We start from the raw sequence: 20,277 nt of genomic DNA on the forward strand, positions 1-20,277 counted from the left end.
AGCAAAACACTTTACTTTCTGACATGTTTTGATCAACAGAGAAAACAAAAATAAAGCTTCTATTCTAACCATATTCTAAAACATGAGTGTAAGTTTTATGAACAAGCAGAACTTTAAGAATTCAGGAATATGTAAGAATCCATATGTCTAAAGCTAAGTTAACATTTGAAAAATTCTGATTGGTATAGTTTGTTGAAAAATGGGCATATACATATACATATACACCTTGTAGCAAATATTTCTATAGCACAAGAGATAAATCTTCATAAAATTATGCACATTGTCTGATAATCCTTGACTCCAGAAAAAGTACTGACATTGTAAATATATGCTGAAATATACATAAGTTTCTATTAATAAATCACTTTTGAAAAGATAAACAATTATACTGATTTGTCTTCCCTAAAACATCTATAAATGAATCAAATAGAAGTTGATTCAAATACAAGTACGTATAACACTACATTACTCTGATTTTTTTACCTAACTCCATACTTCCACTGTTTAGAGTTCCTTATTTTCTAAAAAAAAAGAAAGAAAACCAGTGAATACATTCTTTGGAAAATATTTTTTATTATAAAATGTACAGTATATTGACCTTAATATTATAAAACACTGTAATGTATCAGAGTCTTGTAAAGACCAATAATTTATAAGATGAGACCAAATTCATTGTTAATTTTTCTAGTCTCATAGTCAGAATAAAAAATATATATAAAATATAGAATGAATTAATTGATCATAGCGTCCTTAGTAGCTGGCAAATGTATGTTCATATGTTAAGGCAGCTAATCTCTGCATGTATTTTTATTAAAATAGATCACTCTTATTTGCTAATTTAGTCTTTGATTTTGAAGAGCTGATAGAAGCATGAACAGAAAGGTTAGTAATCATATTCTATAAGCCTAGATTATGTAAAGGCGCTGCAGGGTATAATGAAAATTATGTTTTACTAAAGTACTTCTATCACTGCAGCTCACTTATTAACAGTTAATACTTCTTTGGTACTTTTAAGGTGCTTGTTAGAACAAGAAATAGCTTTGAACTATTGACAAGAATAGAGTACTTTAGGTCTCAGATGCTATTGGATAGCATGAAAAACCACCTTACACTGTCTTAACAATTTGAAGACCTTTTTCAACACGTTGGTCTTCTCACTTCCAGTATGTCTAATGCCTCCTTCTATTGCAGGGACTTACTACCATTTTGAGTACAAAAGAAATGCAGATTACTTTCTTTTTTTCCTCTCCTTAGCCATTGTTGCAAGCAGTACTTCCCTCATTGCACTCATTTGGCAGTGACTTGAACACCAGTATCCAGCCAAAGGCACTTGTTTTAATGTTAGAATATGTGTATGTAGGTTGTTTTCGAATCACTGCCTAGAATATTTTTAGCAGTGCATTTATAGAAGCCTGCATCCCTTTGAGTGGACTGCTGGATGACTAATGACCCCTGAGGATGGAGGAATTTGTTTCCATACAGACGAGATTGAGCTCCTGTTGTCAGATGTGATTTATCTGGAAGCTCCCATGTTATTTCTGCTTTAGGAATCCCAATGGCCATGCAGTTCAGTTTAACTGAATTTCCAGGTCTGGCATAAATAACGGGTGCTGGCTCACTGGTGATCCTGGGAGGATAGGCGATCACAATGACAGGCACAGTCATAACAGAAGTGCCATACTCTGTTGACACTTTGCACAGGTAAGTGCCCCTGTCAAACACAGAAGCCTCACGCACCGTCAATGAGCCATTCTCCATCAGGGAAAAGCGACCCACAGCCTGGGGGGCATCCATAACCATCCCATTGGGCAGTGTCCAGGAGATCTGTGCCCGCTGGTTTGCCTGGGTGATGCAATGAAGCTGCAGAGTTTCTCCATTGATGATGCTCACCAGGTTGTTGTACTGGTTGCTAATTTCTGGCCTGAGTCCCACCTTCAGAAAGACTACTCGTTCCACATAGCCTCCCAGGTTTCTGGCTGTACAGCGGTAAGTCCCAGCATCCCCAGCAGACAGGCCGCTGATGTGTAAGATCCCATCCCTCTTATGGTAAAATCTGTGCAGGTGACTGCCACTCAGCACTTCAGAGCCGTTGGGAAGGATCCAGCTTGTGCTGGGTTTGGGGTTCCCCTGGACTGAGCAGTTCAGATTGATGCTGTGCCCAGCAATGGCAGTGATCCTTTCACTGACAGGGTCTCTGAAGGAGGGTTTCTCCACATGGTCTGTGATGAGGAGCTGCACAAGCAGTCTGGCTTCCCCTCCTTCATTCCGTCCGATGCACACGAGCTGCACGGCATCTGTTTGCCTCACCCCTCTGATGTCCAGCGTACCATTGCGATGCACAGTGATCCTGTTCCCATAGTAGGGAGCCGGTAAGATTACTCCTTCTGGAAAAGCCCATAAGACACGTGGAGCAGGGATCCCCTCAGCTTTGCAGTCAATAAGTTTCCGGCTGTCTCTGATGGCTGTCTCCCTCACAGATGTTATTGCACTGAGATGACCATTGATTCTGGGAGGCTGAACATCAACATGGATCCAAACGATCTTCCGATCTTCTCCAGCACTGTTCCGTGCTACACAAGTATAGTTACCACTGTCAGACCTTTGGGCCTTTTGGATGAGGAGGGTGCCATCCCTGTATATCTGGTATTTATCAGATAGAGCAGGAATAGGCCTGTTGGTCGGGGAAAGCCAGGTCACTTTGGGAGTGGGTTCTCCTTTGGCTTCACATGCTGCTGTGACAACATCGCCATAAGGTACATTAATAGTGATGTATGTTTTGTTCCTGATGGTTGCAGGCTCTGCCACCACTTTGACCCGCACTTTCATTTCATCCTTCCCAATCTGATTTTCAGCATAGCAGGTGTAGTCCCCTTCCTCTCTCAGTCCAACATCATTGAAATACAGGGTTCCATTGTCAAAGACCACATATCGCTTCGTCCGGCTACCGCTGTCATCCGACTGCATGAAGGTATTGATCATGCTGCCATCGGGGAGACCCCATGAGATCTCCGGATTTGGCAGACCTGTGGCTACACAGTCGACTTTCAGGTCCCCTCCATACTTGACCTTGTGGTTATTCTCATTCTTATGTTCTATTTTTGCTGGTTTCATCATCACATTCACTTTGAGGACCACGTAATCATCACCTATCTTATTGCGGGCCACACACAAATAGTCTCCTGCATCTTTGTCTGTAACTGAATTAACAACCAAAGTCCCATTGCTGAATACTTTGATTCTAGTCTCCAAAGTACTGAAAGGAAAGAAAAAAGAACCTAACATGAGCTACAAAATCACATTTTGGTTATTAATTATTGAGCAAAATCTGGAGGATGGGCGGGAATAACAACTCATCAATGTTAAAAAAAAAGGAGAGGAACACTGCTATTGTTAGATAATTAAATGGTCAGAAATGTTCAGGATATTCACCACCAAACAGCAAATGGAAAAAAATAGTTCTACTCACTTGTAACCAAGCAATTCTGTTGTGGTTAATGACTTTAATGCTGTTTTTGACACTAAACATTCACTAAATACCAAATTATGGTGGTTTTGACTCTCTTCTGACTACATGTACAGTATCCTATAACATTCAAAGATGATCTCTGAATGATATAATCCATATGGCTATTTGGACCATAATGGGGTCTGGTACCTGGGTCTTCAGTTAAAAACAAGTAACGATGAAGAACTTCCTCTGGCCTCGGGTATAACATATTAAGCCTTTACAAAAGTCACAAAGAAGCAAAATGTTGCTATGCTTTGAAACAAAAAAAAAAATTCCAATGTGCTTAAAAACCTATTACTCCTTTCCACTTCACTATGGAATTGGTGTATTGTGGTCAAAACCAACTTCCTCAGTAGCCACAGGTTTCTCCCCAAAGGAGATCTCCAGTATTTGAAAAGCAGCCCACATAAAGATCATGAAGGAAAATTAAAAAGAAACACAGATTTTTTTTCCTACTGCTATGAGGCATAAAATGAATTCTGGATTTTGTGCTATCTACAGGTTACCTAAATACACTTTTTGTCAATAAAAAAAAAATATTACTATGTTCAGCTGTGAAGAAAGTTGTTCCAAATTATGCATTTTAATTACAGTGCATTTCTCATCTGTTTATAGTGCTCAAAGGTGAGCTATGAATAATTTATAGCACAGAAATTTGTTTTCAGCCAAGTCTTAGGACAGTTATTGTAGGTTTGTAGAAGTGATATTTTACTTGATATTGCAAACATTGGAGAATGCATTGTTTCAGGCATTTATATGCAACCAGGTGTGCAGACCTTACTGTGTGGTAACATTTGTTTACACATGATGTTAAAATGATAGTGCTTATTTAAGTAATTATAACTTGATTTATTTGCTCAGTATTTACTGCGTGTAATGATTTACCTAAGAGATAAAATTCAATGATCCTTTTCCTTCTGGGGAAAAGCAGGCACCTGTGCAATATTATTCAGACTAAGCACATTGGAACAAGCAGTACACAAGCTGTATATCTGAACTTTTGCCACTGGACTTTACTACATTTACGAGTGGCTGTAAAAGACAAACAGTGGCAGCTTATCCTAGAAACTTGAAGCTAACTTCAATACAGCTTTCAGTAAAATTATGCTAAGATATGACTTGACTATCTTTCTGATATAATTTCAAATTCCTTCTTAAGGATTGGGTGGCTTAGTCAAAACCTGCAGAAGTCAGGAATGAAACTTGTACATATATGAGTGGGTGTTTCTCTAAGTTAATCTAAATGCAATTTAGCTGCATCAACCCAAACAGAAATTTACCTGTGTAGGGAATCAATCATCCTTTTGGAAGGCAACCTCCATAATATCCGAGGCCAAGGGTCACCAGAAGCACTACAGTCCAAATGCAGGATTCCGCCATATGTTACATCTGTTCTCTGAGGAGAGCTCCCAGTGATCTTAGCATTAGATGCATGCTTCTTCACATGGAGTTGTACTGTTCTCCTGGCAGCCCCCACCATGTTAGCAGCAATGCACTCGTAGGTCCCACTGTCCTTGGGGGAGACGTTGCGAATGTAAAGAGTCCCATTGGGAAAAACAAATAAATTCCCATTGACAAACTGAGAAGGTCGGATCTGCGTGCCATCAAAGACCACCCAGCGGATGTTGGGAGAAGGTGCTGCTTTAGCAGTGCAGTGGATGTTAATACTGCTACCAAGGGGCAAGGAAATATTCTCTTGCTTGTCCTGCTGGATGATGGGCGGTAAGGCTGCAATGTGCAGCCTCACGGCAATGCTGTCAGCTCCTGCAGCGTTGCTTGCTACACATTTGTAAACTCCTCGGTCTGAAAAAGTTGCTTGCTTGATAGACAAGGTTCGATTTTCATGAAGCATTATCCTGCTTTCTGTGGTGGTGACTGTCTGCAAAATCTTCCTATCTGGGAAAATCCATGAAATTAGTGGGCTTGGAGTCCCACTAGCCTGACATTCCATTGCTATGGTCTCTCCAAAGTAGACCGTGACATCTCGATAACGGGAAAGTAAAATTTTGGGCTGGTGGGCTACAACTGTGAGCACAACAATCATTTTATCTATGCCATGCAGGTTCTGAGCTGTGCATAAATACTGTCCACGATCCTGAAGCTGAGCACTTCGGATAAGGAGAGTACCATTTTTCCAGACTTCAAACCTTTGTAACTTGCTGCTGGTTGTCATTAGCGCTCCTGTGAAGGTGAGAGGAAAGAAAGAAAGAGAAAGTCAAAGGGTTAAAAATGTACATTATTGCAATAAAGAAGTCTTAAGTGAGATTTTAAATTTACTCAACACCAATTACAACTTCAGCGGGCCCACATGAAATCTTCTGACACTCTCCATAGCTCAAATTAGTCTTTGTTTCTATTGCAGAACTAACCAATAGTTTGCAAACATAGTGTGGAAATTTTTAAACGCCTTATGTTTTAGGATTTCTCTTAAATCTTTATGTAACTTTTCTGTTCCTTTTGTACATGGACATGATACACACACCAGTATTTAAGACTGCAATGTTAACAAACCCATAGTCACAAGTATTGCCATAATAAATCCTAACTGCTGTGAATAAGCAGAGTTGGCTGCTTTTCACAGCCAAAAATTACTCTTCAAAAATGAACTCATTAAATGGTAGAGTTTTTCTTTTACTACAAGAAACACTGCAAATGTATTATTACTTCTAATGATTAGTTGCAATTAATCATTTTATCTACAATGATTGTAAGTGACAGAAAGTATTTTCCAGTATTTTGAACTACTCCTGTGATCATGTTGCATTTCTGTGCAATACCCCTACAAACCATGTGGAAGAACACGTTTTCCTTTATCTTACCTGTAGAGATTTTTGTCCAAGTAATAAAAGGCTTGGGTTCCCCAACTGCATCACAAGGGATAAAAGCATCCATTTCCGCAAGGACGGATATGCTCTGAGATGCTTTTGTGATAATTTTAGGTCTTTCTCCCTGTACCCTGAAATTAGTGGAAGACTGAATTACAGTCAAATTGTGTGGCATGCTTCCCACGTAAGGCACAGATGGAAATTTTTGATGACGATGATGGACATTTTTAAAAGGATGAACTGTAGTGGTTATTTGTGGTCTTGTGCGCTGAGAAAGAAAGGCTGGGGGGCTGATCTTTAAAAACACTGGTGGTAATGTGGTAGTTGTGGCATGTGGCATTGGAGGCACCGGAATAGCTGTAGCTTTTTGCACTGTAATCCCAGTAGGTAAGACCTGAGCAACCTTCTTCTCCTTTGTGTCTTTTGGGACTAGTTGACTAGGGACGTCTGGTTTAGGATGCATATTTAAGTGAGGGAATATCCTTGTTCTGTTGAAAAGGAAGGGTATTCTGGAACTGGGGTAGTAGGGGATCCCTTGACTTGGTAGTCTTCCTGCTGTGCCTCTGTTATCTGGAACATAGTTATTTCCAAAAAATCTTGAATTAATATTGTATCTGTTCTGACCCTGATTACTGAACTTGCTTTCAGTCAATGGATTTATTTTGTGAAATGGAGAGGCTTGTGTTGGGGTAGTTGTTTCTCTCTGGGAGGCAAAAGTTTTTCTGTCCTGGATAGTATGTGCTGCATACGCTGTTATCTCTGGTTTGTTTGTGTAGTGAAGAGGCTGATGTGTTATAAAATAGCGAAGTGGGCCCTGTGTTACAGGAAGCTTCACTGTGCCTCTTACTGGAACATGCCTTGGAGGCACAACAGGTAGTCTTTGGTTTATGCTTGGTATCATTCCAGCAGGTGGATGGGGAAGATTTGGATTTAGAAGTAAACTGTTGTTTGACTTGCTACTGTACAACTCATTGAATTGCTGCTCTTTTGACTGTATGCTGATCCTGTTTTGGTCAGAGGAAGGAGTAGGGTGAACATTCTGTCTTGAGCTTATCACTATTTTCTCACCATCAGCTCCAACTTGTTTTGCTTCTGGGAACCTTTCTTGATTGAAGACATTACTTTCCTCGGTGGTATAATGAAGAGAAGAATGTGAAGTGCTTGACATGGAAGTGGGAAGAGTGACAAGTTTTATAAATGGAATAAAAGCAGTGGATGTAATAGGAGGCTTTTTAGTTGTCTGCAGATGATGAAACACATGTGGCATAGATTCCTTTCTATCCAAGGAAGATGGCTCTGTCCCAGCCTGAGAAGTAACAGATTTCTTTGTCTGTCTAACTGGAAAAGCCTGAGCTTCTGCAGTGCTGGAAGATGAGGATAAAGTAATTATTTCATGTTGCTGAGGTGGCTCAGTTTTTGCTGGTGTTTCTATAGATACTGTGGGCTTCCATGGTTCCTTTGAAGCTGAGAGGTCCTTAAAAACTTCAACTGTGACAACAGGAACACTTAAGTCAGGCACAGTGGGATATACCAGCTGGAATGTTCCAGCAGTTGTTTCATTAACCACAACTTCTAAGTCAAATAGGTTAGGCTCCTCCTGAGATTTTGGTTTTGCTGATAGTATTGAGCTGTTCCTATATGCAGGAGAAGTTGTTGTGCTGGATTGTTCCACTTTATGATCCACAGTTTTAGGGTCTGCTTTCACGTCCTTCTCTGCAGATGCACTGTCTAATGAGTGGTATGCTGGCACTTCACTTTGCTCTGGTTTCAGAGGTACACTTGACTCTTTTGTGGGAAGTGCATCTTGTACAGCATATGATGATAAAATCATGATAGGTGCAGTCACTGGAAGTGCCAAGGTTTCAGGGCTAGTAGGGTGCGTCACATGTTTAGCTTTAGGTAGAGCAGTGGTAGGCCTAAAAGAAGGAGTTGTGACCACATCTCTGATTTTTGTAATTTTCTCTACGACACCTGAATCAGGAATTAATGAAGGAGTGGATTCCATACGCTCCTCTTTCCTAGCCTGTATTTTGATGGTTTTAAGATCAGGACTTTCACGAGTTGCAGAAGTAGTTTTGGTAACAGCTTCAAATTCAGGTGTCCTTGGAATAATAGACATTGCCTCTGTGGTTAAAGCAACACGGGGAAAAGGCTTTGGTCTTTGTCGGATTCTGTTTGGCCTTCTCCTTCTGCCATAAGGTCTTTTTCTACCATGCTGAGTAATAAGTGAAGGCATGGTCTTTCTATATGGAGATGTTTTGGTGGCCGCAGTGGTCAATCTACTGATGGAAGAAGCCATTTCTAACCCCTCTGCTTTATGAAGAGCATTAGTGCCATGCAAAATGAATATGGGACCCGGTTTTGGAATGGCCAAGTTTCTATGTGCCTCTGTCTGAGAATTGTCTGCATAACTGCTGGACACACTTTCTGGAGTCACTGTTTTCCTGTGGATCTCAAGTTCTTCATTGCTCTGAACCGTGATGGGTGTGACAGCTGGAAAGCCGCTACTTAAGTCTGGTGTTTTTGCATGACTTGTGGATATTTTTTTGTGCTGGTATCTCGTATCATTGCTCTTTTCTCTAACAAATGAAGAAGTGGATGAAGAAACAGTAGTAGTGCCTACAAAATCTGTTGGGATGATCTCATCATGACAAGGTGCTGTAGTTACGGTGTTAACACTCATTGGGCCCACTTCATTTAACTTCAAGCTTGTCTGCAAGGTGCTATGAAGATCCACAGTCTGAGATTCAGCAAGGAGAGTAGCATCAAGTGGTAGCTCAGCAAAAGCAGAACTTTCTTCAGATATAGCAGATACAGTTTTATCTACATTTTCCACTGTGAATGAACTGCTCTGAACATTAGGAAACTTTGTCACAACTTCTTTGGCTAGAGGTTCTTCAGTGAAGGCAACTGAATCATCCGTCCTGACATCAAGATGCTGCTCCCCTTGGGGATGCAGAGTTGCAGAGACAGGAGTCAAATATGGACCTGATAAAGCTATTTCTACAGTGTCTGTACTTGCAGGTGTTTCTAAAGCCCTGTGGTTGGAAAATGGTTCAGTTTCTGACCCTATTAATACAGACTGCACTGAAAACACTTCCGTGTTCTGTGAAACAGTGACCAAGAATTGCTCATCTTCACCCACAGGTGATGCATCAGCAGAGGAGTCCAGCACATCAGCTCCTGTCTCTGAAGGCGGAGGGCTGGCTAAGGGATAAGGGGCGGGAGTAGTTTCCTGCATGACTGATGGCAGTGAAGTTGTTACAGAGGCGGTTGTAGCTGTTGTTGTTCTAGGAAGATTCTTCCCCCGGACCTTTGCCAAAATGTCAGCCCAATGCTGTGGATTAATCTGTTTGCTTGCCACGTTAATTCTCCTTCGAGATTCAAATACTCTCCGGCCTTCTGCAACATTGCTGTCTTGGGTTCTATCGGTACTTTTCCAGATTTTCATTTTCCTTCTGCCCTTCTTTCCCTTTTTAATTTGAGCCTCTGGCACCCGGTCACTTTTTTGTTTAAAAGGTATTTCCCAGTCTTTTAGGTGATTCTTTCTTCGTGGGAACTCCTCCACCCCTCCTGCCCCTGATCCCTCTTCATCATCTATGACCCGCCCTCTTGTTTTTGACAAACCTTTTGAGCCTGGGCGCTTCTTTAGTTTTATTCGTTTAAATGATCTGTCAGACACCATTTTATTTACTGTGACTCTTACAGCAAACTGATCTGATCCTTGCTGATTGACAGCCACACATCTGTAATGGCCACTATCAGTGACATGGCTCCTTGGAATAAGCAAAGTACCATTGGGCAGCATATAGCCTTTTGAAGAGTTTGATAAATCATTGAGTACCTGACTGTTTGGAAGAATCCAGCTCAACTGTGCATCTGGAATGGCAACTGCATTGCACGGCAAAGCTATTGGATCTCCAACATTTTTTTCAACTCTTGCTACATCTGAATCAGCTACCTGAATAGCTGCAGGCTGCACGACGAGTCTGTAAGACATTATGTCCACATCATCTCTCACTTGGGCAACACAGTGGTACACACCTCCATCAGTGTAACTCACTGCTTTGATTATTAGTTGGCCACTACTGAGAATGGAAAACCTACTGTCTTTCTGATTAAAAGGTGCCTGCAGTTTAGTTCCATCTGGAAAAAGCCACTGAATGGAGGGGCTCTCAGAAGCTTTCACACTGCAGCTCAGCTGACACTCTGACCCTTCCACCACACTCTGTGCTGTCCTTGTGCTCTGATTTTGCTCTATCATTACCCAGTTTCTCTGCTGCCTGGTGGTTTTGGTATGAATTGTCTGAGAAAACACAGTAAAAAAAGATAGCACCACTTTTTTCCCTGTACTCTGGCGCCTGTTTAATTGGATATTTATAAGAGGTTGCATTACCCAGGAAGGCTCAGCCAATATTTGAGCTTTTACACCTGTGTAGTAAAGAGCATCATAATCTGAGCCTTGCCTGTACTGATAGATTATTTTAGGCTCTTTTTTGAGCATAAGTTCCCTCTCTAATTTGACAGGTACTTCACTGTAGTAAGCTATAAGCTTCCACAGTTTTTCGTAGCTTTCTCGATTCATTGGACATTCAAAATCCAGTGCAATTGTAGCATTTATATCTATCTCCTGAGTCTGGATTTGATTCCACTGAATTTTGGTAGAACCTGTTGGTTTTTTGATTTCACAGTTCAGGTGGACTATGTTGCCATGCTCATCAGTCATATTTAGAGCAATGTTCCATGGCGAGGACTGAAGTTCTTCCAGAGGGAGTTCATAACTGTCACCATCATCCTCCTCTTGAGTGCTGCTATTTTGCCTCAGTGAGGACTGAATGACAGGTTTCCTACAGGAAATATCTTTCAAGTTTTGAATATCTTCTTTCTGCAGTTGTTTTGGGCTGCTGCACTTAGCACACAGCTGTCCCCCTTCATAGGCTTTGTCCTTTTTGCATTTTAAAACACCTGCAAAAAAAAACAAAAAGAAGGAAGAAAGAAAATGAAAAAAAAGGATAAGCTGAAAAACTCTGTTCTAAAGTTAGACAATTCTCAGAATTGTGAAATAAACTTCATGAGGATTGCCATTATGTCACATGACATATAAGTCAAGACTTTTAGAATGGCACCTCTTTGTTTTACAGATGAATGGACACCTGATTCTCAATCTGACCATGATTTCTTCTGACTTTAATGAGAGGATTGAATACTCCATCCTTCTGAAACTTAGATTCACTGCCTCTAAACAAAATGCCTAGAAACTGAAGTGTGCAAAGCAACATTTAAATCAGCAACAAACTATTCTGTGTCAAAAAGTCTGCATTTGTACAGTGACAGCCTAACTTGTGGATCTAATGTGAAGAGAAGTGGGACCTTTCAGCTTTCAAAAATATAGCATTTACCTGAGAACTGCTGGACTTCCTCATTAAATAATCCAGGAAGCTTTCTATTTTTCTCTATTAATTAAGAACAGTATTGGCAGTACACAAAAACTTTTACTGTAGCTACCAAAATGGGCTGACTAGTTCTTGCACTTACAAGCCATTTATCAGCAGGAAAAATTCCAAAAAAGAAAAGTGCCACTTCTTCCCTGACCTCTGAAACAACTGTAAACTTTGTAATGAAACAACAAAAGCTAGAAGAGGAGGGCTAGACTAGAAAACTATAGCCTTGACTCCTCTCTCCTTCAATGCCAGAAAGACTGTTGTCTGCAAAGTAATAGCCATACTTTTATTACATTTTTCTCCTCACTAGAATGTCAAATGTCACCTTAGGTATTTAGTTTGGAGACATAGAGCAAATAAATTTTTACAGTTATTCTAGCCATAAGTATCATCCTGAAGAATAAGGGATCTTTGAATGAATGAACAGTATACCGGTGGGTTATAAGGCAAAATGTCAGGAGAAAGGGAAATGAATGGCAAATTTTCATACCATTATTTTAATTGAAAATATATGCTTTGCTAGTCTGACAAATCAATTTTCTTGAAAATTTGTTACAAATGGAATATTTATATATATCTATATCTCTATATCTATCTGTATATCTATATCTATATATGCAGTTTATTACTTGCAGATTCAAACAGGACATTTCAAAGATAAGGAAAAACTGGCCCACAATCAACTTGGCAGTGGCTACACTGATCTGAAGAAATTTAGTAACTCTTTCTGGACAGAATTCCCAAAGAAGTTAATGTTATATACAGATACAAAATCTGCCATATTCGAAAATGGCATGGATAAATTCTTCCTCCTTCCAAAAATCACTACTGTTTTAGTGTAAAGAGGTAACCTAACTGAATAAAAACGCTAGCAAAGCCAACACTGCACAAAGGAATGTTCAGCTAATATCTCATTATTATAACTTACAGTAAAACTTAAGTACACCCATTACACATACACACACAATTTGGATCAAGAACAGAATGTAAGAATATTAAAATGTAAGCTAGTGGAATACAGTATTTGAGTTAGATGCCTCAAGTATCTGTTCAGTCAGGAAGATTTGTATTACTCACACAAGCATCGCACATTCTTAAAAAGTACTGCCCTATAGTGAAGTGCAAAACTGCAATGAGTTACGTGTTCTAAGACGACAAGATCCACCATTGTTCACCATATGTGCTCGAAAATCATGATATAAACCTTGTGACACCATCACTCATTTGAAACATCTTCAGTTACAATTAAATGCCAATTTCCTCTTAATATTTTAGCAATAGCTCTGGTGTGACACCAGTTCCTCTGCTGAACTGAGATGCCCAAACTGAAAACTGAAACTCAAACCCTTCTTCATTTAGTGTATTCCTGAGACAGAGGCATTATAAAACTCTATTTTTTGCTTCTGCACACGATCAGAAACATTCCAGCCTAAGCAATGTGATACTTTTCTCACCTCTAAGCCTGAATGAAGATAGACTAGCTATTTTATGAAAAAGTTACACGTTTCGAAAAGAAATACGTTGCAAGTACTGGAAAATACTTAAAACAGATTTGCTCCATCATCAAAGGAAGTTGTTGTCAATGAAGAAATGTGGCTAGACATGAAGGATGCATACTACAGCCTTAATGTTAATAGAATCAAAGTTAGAGGACTTAACCAGGAATTTGGTAACCTGATTTCCTTCCTTCCTTAGACAAACATGTTCAAATCCAATCTTACCACCTTCCATGAGAGCATATAGTCAGTAGCTTTGTTGGTTGAGGACAATTGGCAGCCCTTAGTCAAAGGTGTACTGCTGTGCAAGCAAATGGAATAAAAGGTTATAACCTATCTCTTTCCAATTACAAACATCACTACCACTTCTGTCATCCCAAATGTAATGGCTAATTTCTTTGCTGTTAAATACATATTTTTATCTAATGAAACAAAACTGCTTTCTTTTTACACTGCTTTTTAAATACACACATTTATTGAACAGTAACAGAACTTAATACTGCACATAGAGATCATGTTGGCAATAATACTCAGGAAATAACAAAACCAACAACATGCAGAACAGGAAAAAAATTCAACATTATGAGTTCAATAAACACTGGTAGCTTATGCTCCTACCTCCAGAAGCTTCATTCCATTCAAGAAGCCACTTCAAACTACAGTCACAGGCCCATGGATTTCCATGAAGGTAAAGATTTTCCAGCAGTGGCATGCCTTGAAACATCTCTGCAGGCAAGGTCCTAAGAACATTTTCAGATAGGTAGAGATGCCTTACTGTTGACAGTTTGAAATAATCAAGGACCATAAATGTTGAAAAGGTGTTGGGGTGAAGCTGCTGGAGCAAATTTCCTTCTAAGTGGACCAGTCTTAGAGAAGTTAAACCATTAAAAGCATTTGGATGAATAAACTCAATTCTGTTGTGATCCATGTGCAGTCTCATTAAGCTTGAAAGTCCTTGGAGAGTTTGGCCAGTTATGGCTTTCAATTTATTGTAACTAATTTTGAAAACCTAAAAAAAATTTAAAAAAAAGAACCAGAGATTAATTTTTTTATCTAAATCCAAGCAGAATAGCAATCAAGCAAATGTTTTCCTCCCACTTTCAAATCTTTTGCACCACTGAAAAACCATACGTTGGTCAAAGAGGTAGAATAAAACTGAGTGTTAGTTGGGATTATCAAGTTAGACAGAGGCATAGTTAATAGATATCCAATGTATTTTGGGGGAAAATGGTATCTTAATCCTAAAAAGCCACTAGAAAGAACACTTAATTTTGTTTTCCGTTATTCATGGAAGCTAGTTTTGAAATTTAGGAAAACCTAAGCTGTACCTGTAGAGACACAAGATCTTTCAAAGCACCATTAGGAATATTCTGAATGTCATTTCCATGTATCATAAGCAATTCCAATTTTGTAAGTCCCGCAAAGGAGTTTTCGTATATAGACTGTATACTGTTAAACCTGGGGAAAAAAAAATCACACATGCAGTTACATTTTATACACTGACTGTCACAGACTGCAAATGTAAAAATAGTATAACCCAACTTCCAGGAAAAATTGGAGGGACCTTAATGCATTGTCAAAAGGCCAGAAGTTACTGAAAGATTTTTACAAGGCCCAAGCATACTTAGCTCATGTTTACATTAATATTTCTTTTAACTCACTTTGTGGCACTTTAGCCATAAATTAGGAGTAACAGTAATAAATAGGCGTTTAAGTTCTAATAGTTGTCAGTGTATTTTTCCATCCAGCTCAGTTTATGAAATGGAAGTAAGTTAATGGCCTCTGGCCAAACCATGATTCTATGGAGCCTGGCAAACTAGAGAGGCTGCAGTGTTGCCAAAGCAGCATCTAACAATAAATAAATAGAGATTGGGAAAGTAAACATTAAAAATGGTATCTCCCAAAGAGCACAAGAAGCAGTAAGTCACATCCTGCTTCACTTACTGTTACAACATGTATTGGCTACATTAACTAAATACATAAGGCCTAGGAATTGACCTTCCAATTACATAATTTGAGCCTTGAAACTCCTCTTAGATAAGGAATACAGAAAATCTACTCTTTGAAAATATTCAGTTTTGCTTTGGACAAGCGAATCAGACTTTATTTGCCAACCTGGAAGAGTTGCAGCTGGCGGCCTAGCTCTACATTTGTGTTTTTCATATGTATACAGAAAATTAAATGTATTATCTAATCTGGGCACAAAGTCTTACAACTAAGCATAGAATTTCAAAGGTTTTTCCAATTTCTTAGTATTTTCTAGAAAGCAGGGGAAGACACAGCATGAAATTAAAATACTTTGAATACGAAGAAAATACTTTTGGATCCTCACAATGTTATCTATCTAAAGATTCTTAATTTGCTAAAAATTTAGACTATTGTATTAACATTTTTAGTTCTTCTGCAGATCCACTATGCTTATAGCAGACATCTTATTAAAATTCCTTATTTCAAAATCAGTCCTTCAAAAAAAATATGAACTTGTCTAAATAAAAATTTTTCCTAAGTTACTTCCAGTTAGAAAAATAATCTTCACCTCCTAAATGCACAGCACTTAAAATAGCAATATAAAAGAATAAAAGTGCTCTTTCAAAGTGAAAGAAGCACAACAACAGACAGTTAAGACTGCTTCTCCCTGGGAAAGGACCCAAGTCAGAAAATGTCATTTGTAGTGATGAAATACAGAGAGGAAAGGGCTTTTATGCTAACAGTATATCAAACAATGCACTTTACTAAAAAAAAAACCCCAAACACCTTAATAACTTAGATGTCTACATACCATTTACAAAAACAATTTAGGGATTGGAGTATATATTTCGTTAATATACCTTTACTGAGCACAAGAGCATTTTGAGACTAAATTTAGGCTTTAGGCAGATAATATGCTGGTGGACAGAAATTTTAATTATGGAGAAGCAAAAAAACCCCAAAAACCAAGGGCCCTACTGCCAGTCATTGCACGATCAGTTGCAGCTTACAGGCCTTGAAGTTGTGAGGATAATTTCATCACAGGTAGTGGGGCAGCCCTGACACCAAGCAGAAGAGGACTGAGACTCTTGCACCATTCTATATCACACAATGACCCAACATGGTGCTTTTTCAATATGAAGCCTACCAACAGTCCCTGCCTTCTTGTCTCAAAATCTGACAGAAGTGAGTTGGCAATTCCCTGGACAGCAAAGTGAGTTGGAGCCTGAGCAATCCCTTCCCAAAACATGCTTATATTGCACTTAGTTGCTTGAAAAAAACTGCAACAAAACTACAACTCCACAGGCAATGGATCAGATTTCTTTCTACTGTATTCATTTAAGATATGCTATATCACATTGTTCTCCAAAATACTACTGGATTACCTCATAGAATTTTACTCCTGCTGTATTTTTTTTTAACATCAGGTATAGAATTCCATATTCTGTAGAAATCCCATAAAAGGTTAAATTCAAGATCTTTTTTTATACACTGTAAAAGACTAAATGTTCTATTTGCCAAAAAAGAACTCACACCATGGTATAAATGTTTATTTGAAAAGAGTACTAACTTTTGTTTGAAACATAAAGGCCAACCTAATTTCTCCATGCCAGCAACTGTAGTGTTTGAAACACAGCACCGACAAGTAAGTACCCATCTCTGCAATTCTACTTAAGAACTACACCCAGAGATCCCGCTTTGCCACATGTGTGTGAAGCACTCCAGGCTTCGGCACTAAGAACATAAAACTGTTTGCTCCAGGCTGCCATACAAACCCGAAGTTGATTCTTTCCACATGCTTAGCGATCCGTGCCGGCACAGCTGCCAGGGAGCGGAAGGTGCAGTGGACCTCGGTGGGAAGGTAGCAGGCGCAGGGCTGGGGGCAGCCCAGGGCGCCCAGCGGCAGCCCCAATCCCAGCATCAGGACCACGGACAGCGCTCCAGCCACCACCCGCTCCCCCATCTTGTCGCCTCCCCTTGCCTGGCTCCTCCTGCATTGTTCCGGGGCGGGGAGGAAGAAAAGAGAGAAGAAATGATGATTTTTAAAAACTTTTATATACCCTTTATACATTTTAAACCCTTTATATACCTAGTAATGACCTGCATTGTCCAGAAAGTCTATAGACAATCAAAACCAAATTCAGTTGGAAAGCCATTTTCCTTATTCCATGTTATTTTCTAATTCAGTGTTAATTTTTCCCCTATTACTCACTTCTACTTAATACCTAATCTAAAAAAGTTATGCTGTCTCCTTATGCTAAAAAATTTTATAGGCTTATTCTGTACACCAAGAATAGTACTCATCTCAATGAAAAACTAGAAAACTTTTCGGGACATATCTAGCTCAAGCAAACTGCCATGGCTCCCTCTACAGTCAATGAAAGAAAAAAAAAACCCAAGCCATAATGACTTGAAGATTAATAATATCAGTTATCTACCTCATCAGATAACTAGAAATAGTACAACTGAGCTTCATTAGGTCCCTAGTTAGCAAACCTACTACCTCGCCTACTTGCCTAATTTTCAGACAGGCTACTAACTTTCATTAGGGTAAAATGTGGCTCAATGAATCTCATTCATAATAGAAACGGGAAATAATTGAGATAGAAAGTAGTAGAAAGAATTGGTTCACCACAGATCTAGACTCTGTCACCCTTTGCCATGGGTCGCTCTGTGATGTTGGATATACTCTTACATTGCAATCTTAACCAAAAAGGTATGGCTGATCAGAACTGATAAAACTGGACAATTTGTTTAAAAGCATAAGCACAGACCTCACAGGAAAAGTTTATAATATATCTACCAATACTCAAGTTCAGATTTTTGGAACTGTGTGTCAAATTCTGCATGGCTAGAACCATGGAGAGTCATTTAAAGAAACACAGTGTGCTAAGAACAGACAAGAAAGCACAACTGTTATTGACCTTGAGCACTAGTAATTTCTGAAAATAAAATCATTTATGTAATGTCTTATTACAGATTAAGCACCCTAACTTTAGACAAATGAGTTTAAAACATTCCTATTCTTATTCTACCACCAGAAGAATTTGAAAGCTTTTCAAATTAAAGCCATACAAGAATATGGGCTGCTATTAGTAACAGAAATTTAATATTCCTGCTTTTGTACAACACTGCGACAATGACAGAAAGTTATTCACTTCTACCAGCTATTATTACGTCCATTAGTAATTTCCTTTTAGTATAAAAGTCAGATTTTATACTGTGCAACAAGATGCACATTTTTTCCCTAAGATTATCATGTGCAAACCATTACAGTTCAAAGGAGAGGCTCATTGGGATGAAGAGTTTTCCCAAATACCCGTGGTCAAGTTAATGAGATGCTTAGCATTCTTTATGAGACATATAGCTTGTAATTTGTTTAAGAATTTTCAGGTGCTGTTTTCCTTATGTTCTCCTCAACGAAAATTCTTTCTAAAAAACAGCCTACCCATTTCAATGTGTTTTGTGACAGGTCCCTTTCAGGACGTGCTCATTGAGGCAAAGAGGAGACTGCAACGACTTGTGAGGGGCTGGGGAAGGGCCGGCCAGAGGGACTTACCGTGCTCTGCCCGGGTAGGACGGAGCGGCAGCCGAGCCGAGCCCTTCCCACGGCCCAGCCGCAGCCGCTCCTGCGGGAGCCGCCGGGAGGCGCCGGAGCAGCTCCCGCCGCCCCGCCCCGCCGCACGGGGGCGCTCTCGGCGGCTCCCCCGCCATTGGCTGCTCCCCCCGCCCCCGCGCAGCGTGCCGGCCAATGGGCTGCGGCCCCGCCCCGCGAGGCGGGGCGTGAGCGGGGCCCCGCGTGGCGGCGCTGCCCGCACGGCGCCTGGCGGGGCCGGAGGTCGCCCCGCGGGGAGGTTGGCGGGAGGGGCGGTCGCTCCTGCGCGGCCCCGGCCCGGGCTGTGCGCCAGCCGCGGCTGTGGCGTAGGTGGCTGCGAGGGAGCCGTAGTCCCCCTCGGCTCCGTGCTTCTTTCTGCCGTACCGGAGGACAGATGCTTCCCATTAGGGAAGAATGTCCCCGCCGGGCCGGGCGACGGGAGCGCTCGGGCTGAGGGCGGGCGCCGGCCGCGGGACGCCCGACGGCCGCCAGCCAGGCAGCCGCGCAGCCCACCCACCTCCCCGCCCCCGCACAGTCCTGCGGGGGAACCCCAAAACCCGAGCCGCCCCGCACCCGACTGCGCTCTGGCAGCGGCGTTAGCGCGCTGCTCGTTACCTGCGGCCGGGCGCGGCGCTCTCAGCAGGCGCTGCCCGCCGCTCCCGATGCTCCGCGGGGCTGCGGGCGGCCGGCGGCGCGGGGCCGGCGGTCACCTGGACCCCGGCCTCCCCTCCGGCACCGGCTCGCCGATGCTCATCGCTGCCTGCAGTGGCCCGTCTCGACGCCGACTTAGGACTCCTCATCGCCCGTCATCCTGCGGGATCCGCCGCCGCGGCTGGGTCCCCCCGAACAAGCATAAGCGATGCGCGACAGCCGGGCAGGCACCGCCGGGTGCTGGTTTGTATTGACTGCTACTGCCTCCGAGCGCTCCCCTTCTCCGGGTGCCCCACGATCCCGCCGAACGTCGGGGCGCCGCAAGCCCTCAGTCCCGGCGGCAGTCCAGCGCGTCGCTCCGGGCGCTGCGGGACCTCCGTGGGCCAGCGGGCGGGCGGGCGATGCGGGCGGCTCCGCGCCGCCGGACGGGCTGCCTGGGCGTGCAGCTCCTCCCGCGGCGGCAGCGTCCCGCCGCCCGCCGCCGCATGGGGCCGAGGGATGCGGGTGCCGGGGCGCCGTGCTCCGCCCGCCTCCCCGCGCCGGGCGCTGTGCAGAGGGAGGGCGCGGCGCAGCGGCTCCTCTTGCGGGGTGGGCGGCCCCTCCGGGGAGGGGGCGGCTGCGGGCGGGCCCGCGCCAGGGGCGGGGGGTGGGTAAAATAGGCTCCGGAGCCGGCGGACAGGGGTCGCGGCAGTTGCGGTTTCGCATGGGTTCGGGACCTGAAGCTCACGGAAAGTTTGTCTCTGGGACCTAGGCACATCCAGCACTGTCGAAGCGCTCAGATGTGCGCTCACAC

The 20,277-nt window shown here is 41.9% G+C and overlaps 1 protein-coding gene across 1 annotated transcript; it reads right to left on the reverse strand.

Annotated features, from left to right (window-relative positions):
- Nucleotides 1-549: 549 nt before the first annotated feature.
- Nucleotides 550-19,658, reverse strand: MXRA5 (matrix remodeling associated 5). The gene is made up of 7 exons (XM_039550113.1): nucleotides 19,449-19,658; nucleotides 17,014-17,229; nucleotides 14,599-14,728; nucleotides 13,889-14,279; nucleotides 6,328-11,298; nucleotides 4,789-5,689; nucleotides 550-3,253 (listed from the first exon to the last, which is right to left on the reverse strand). Exons 1-7 carry the CDS (start codon nucleotides 19,631-19,633, stop codon nucleotides 1,342-1,344), a joined length of 8,706 nt encoding a protein of 2,901 aa, XP_039406047.1. The 5' UTR covers nucleotides 19,634-19,658; the 3' UTR covers nucleotides 550-1,341.
- Nucleotides 19,659-20,277: the final 619 nt, after the last annotated feature.

Source organism: Corvus cornix, chromosome 1, assembly GCF_000738735.6.
Source record: "Corvus cornix cornix isolate S_Up_H32 chromosome 1, ASM73873v5, whole genome shotgun sequence".
NCBI lineage: Eukaryota > Metazoa > Chordata > Aves > Passeriformes > Corvidae > Corvus > Corvus cornix.

Excerpts from the sequence above, each read along its gene's own strand:
- MXRA5 (XM_039550113.1), bottom strand. The coding sequence starts at position 19,633 with ATGAGGAGTCCTAAGTCGGCGTCGAGACGGGCCACTGCAGGCAGCGAT. Across the intron at positions 14,729-17,013 it reads GTGGAAAGAATCAACTTCGG|GTTTAACAGTATACAGTCTA; the intron begins GTTTGTATGGCA and ends TTTTTTCCCCAG. Across the intron at positions 3,254-4,788 it reads ATGATTGATTCCCTACACAG|TACTTTGGAGACTAGAATCA; the intron begins GTAAATTTCTGT and ends CTTTCCTTTCAG.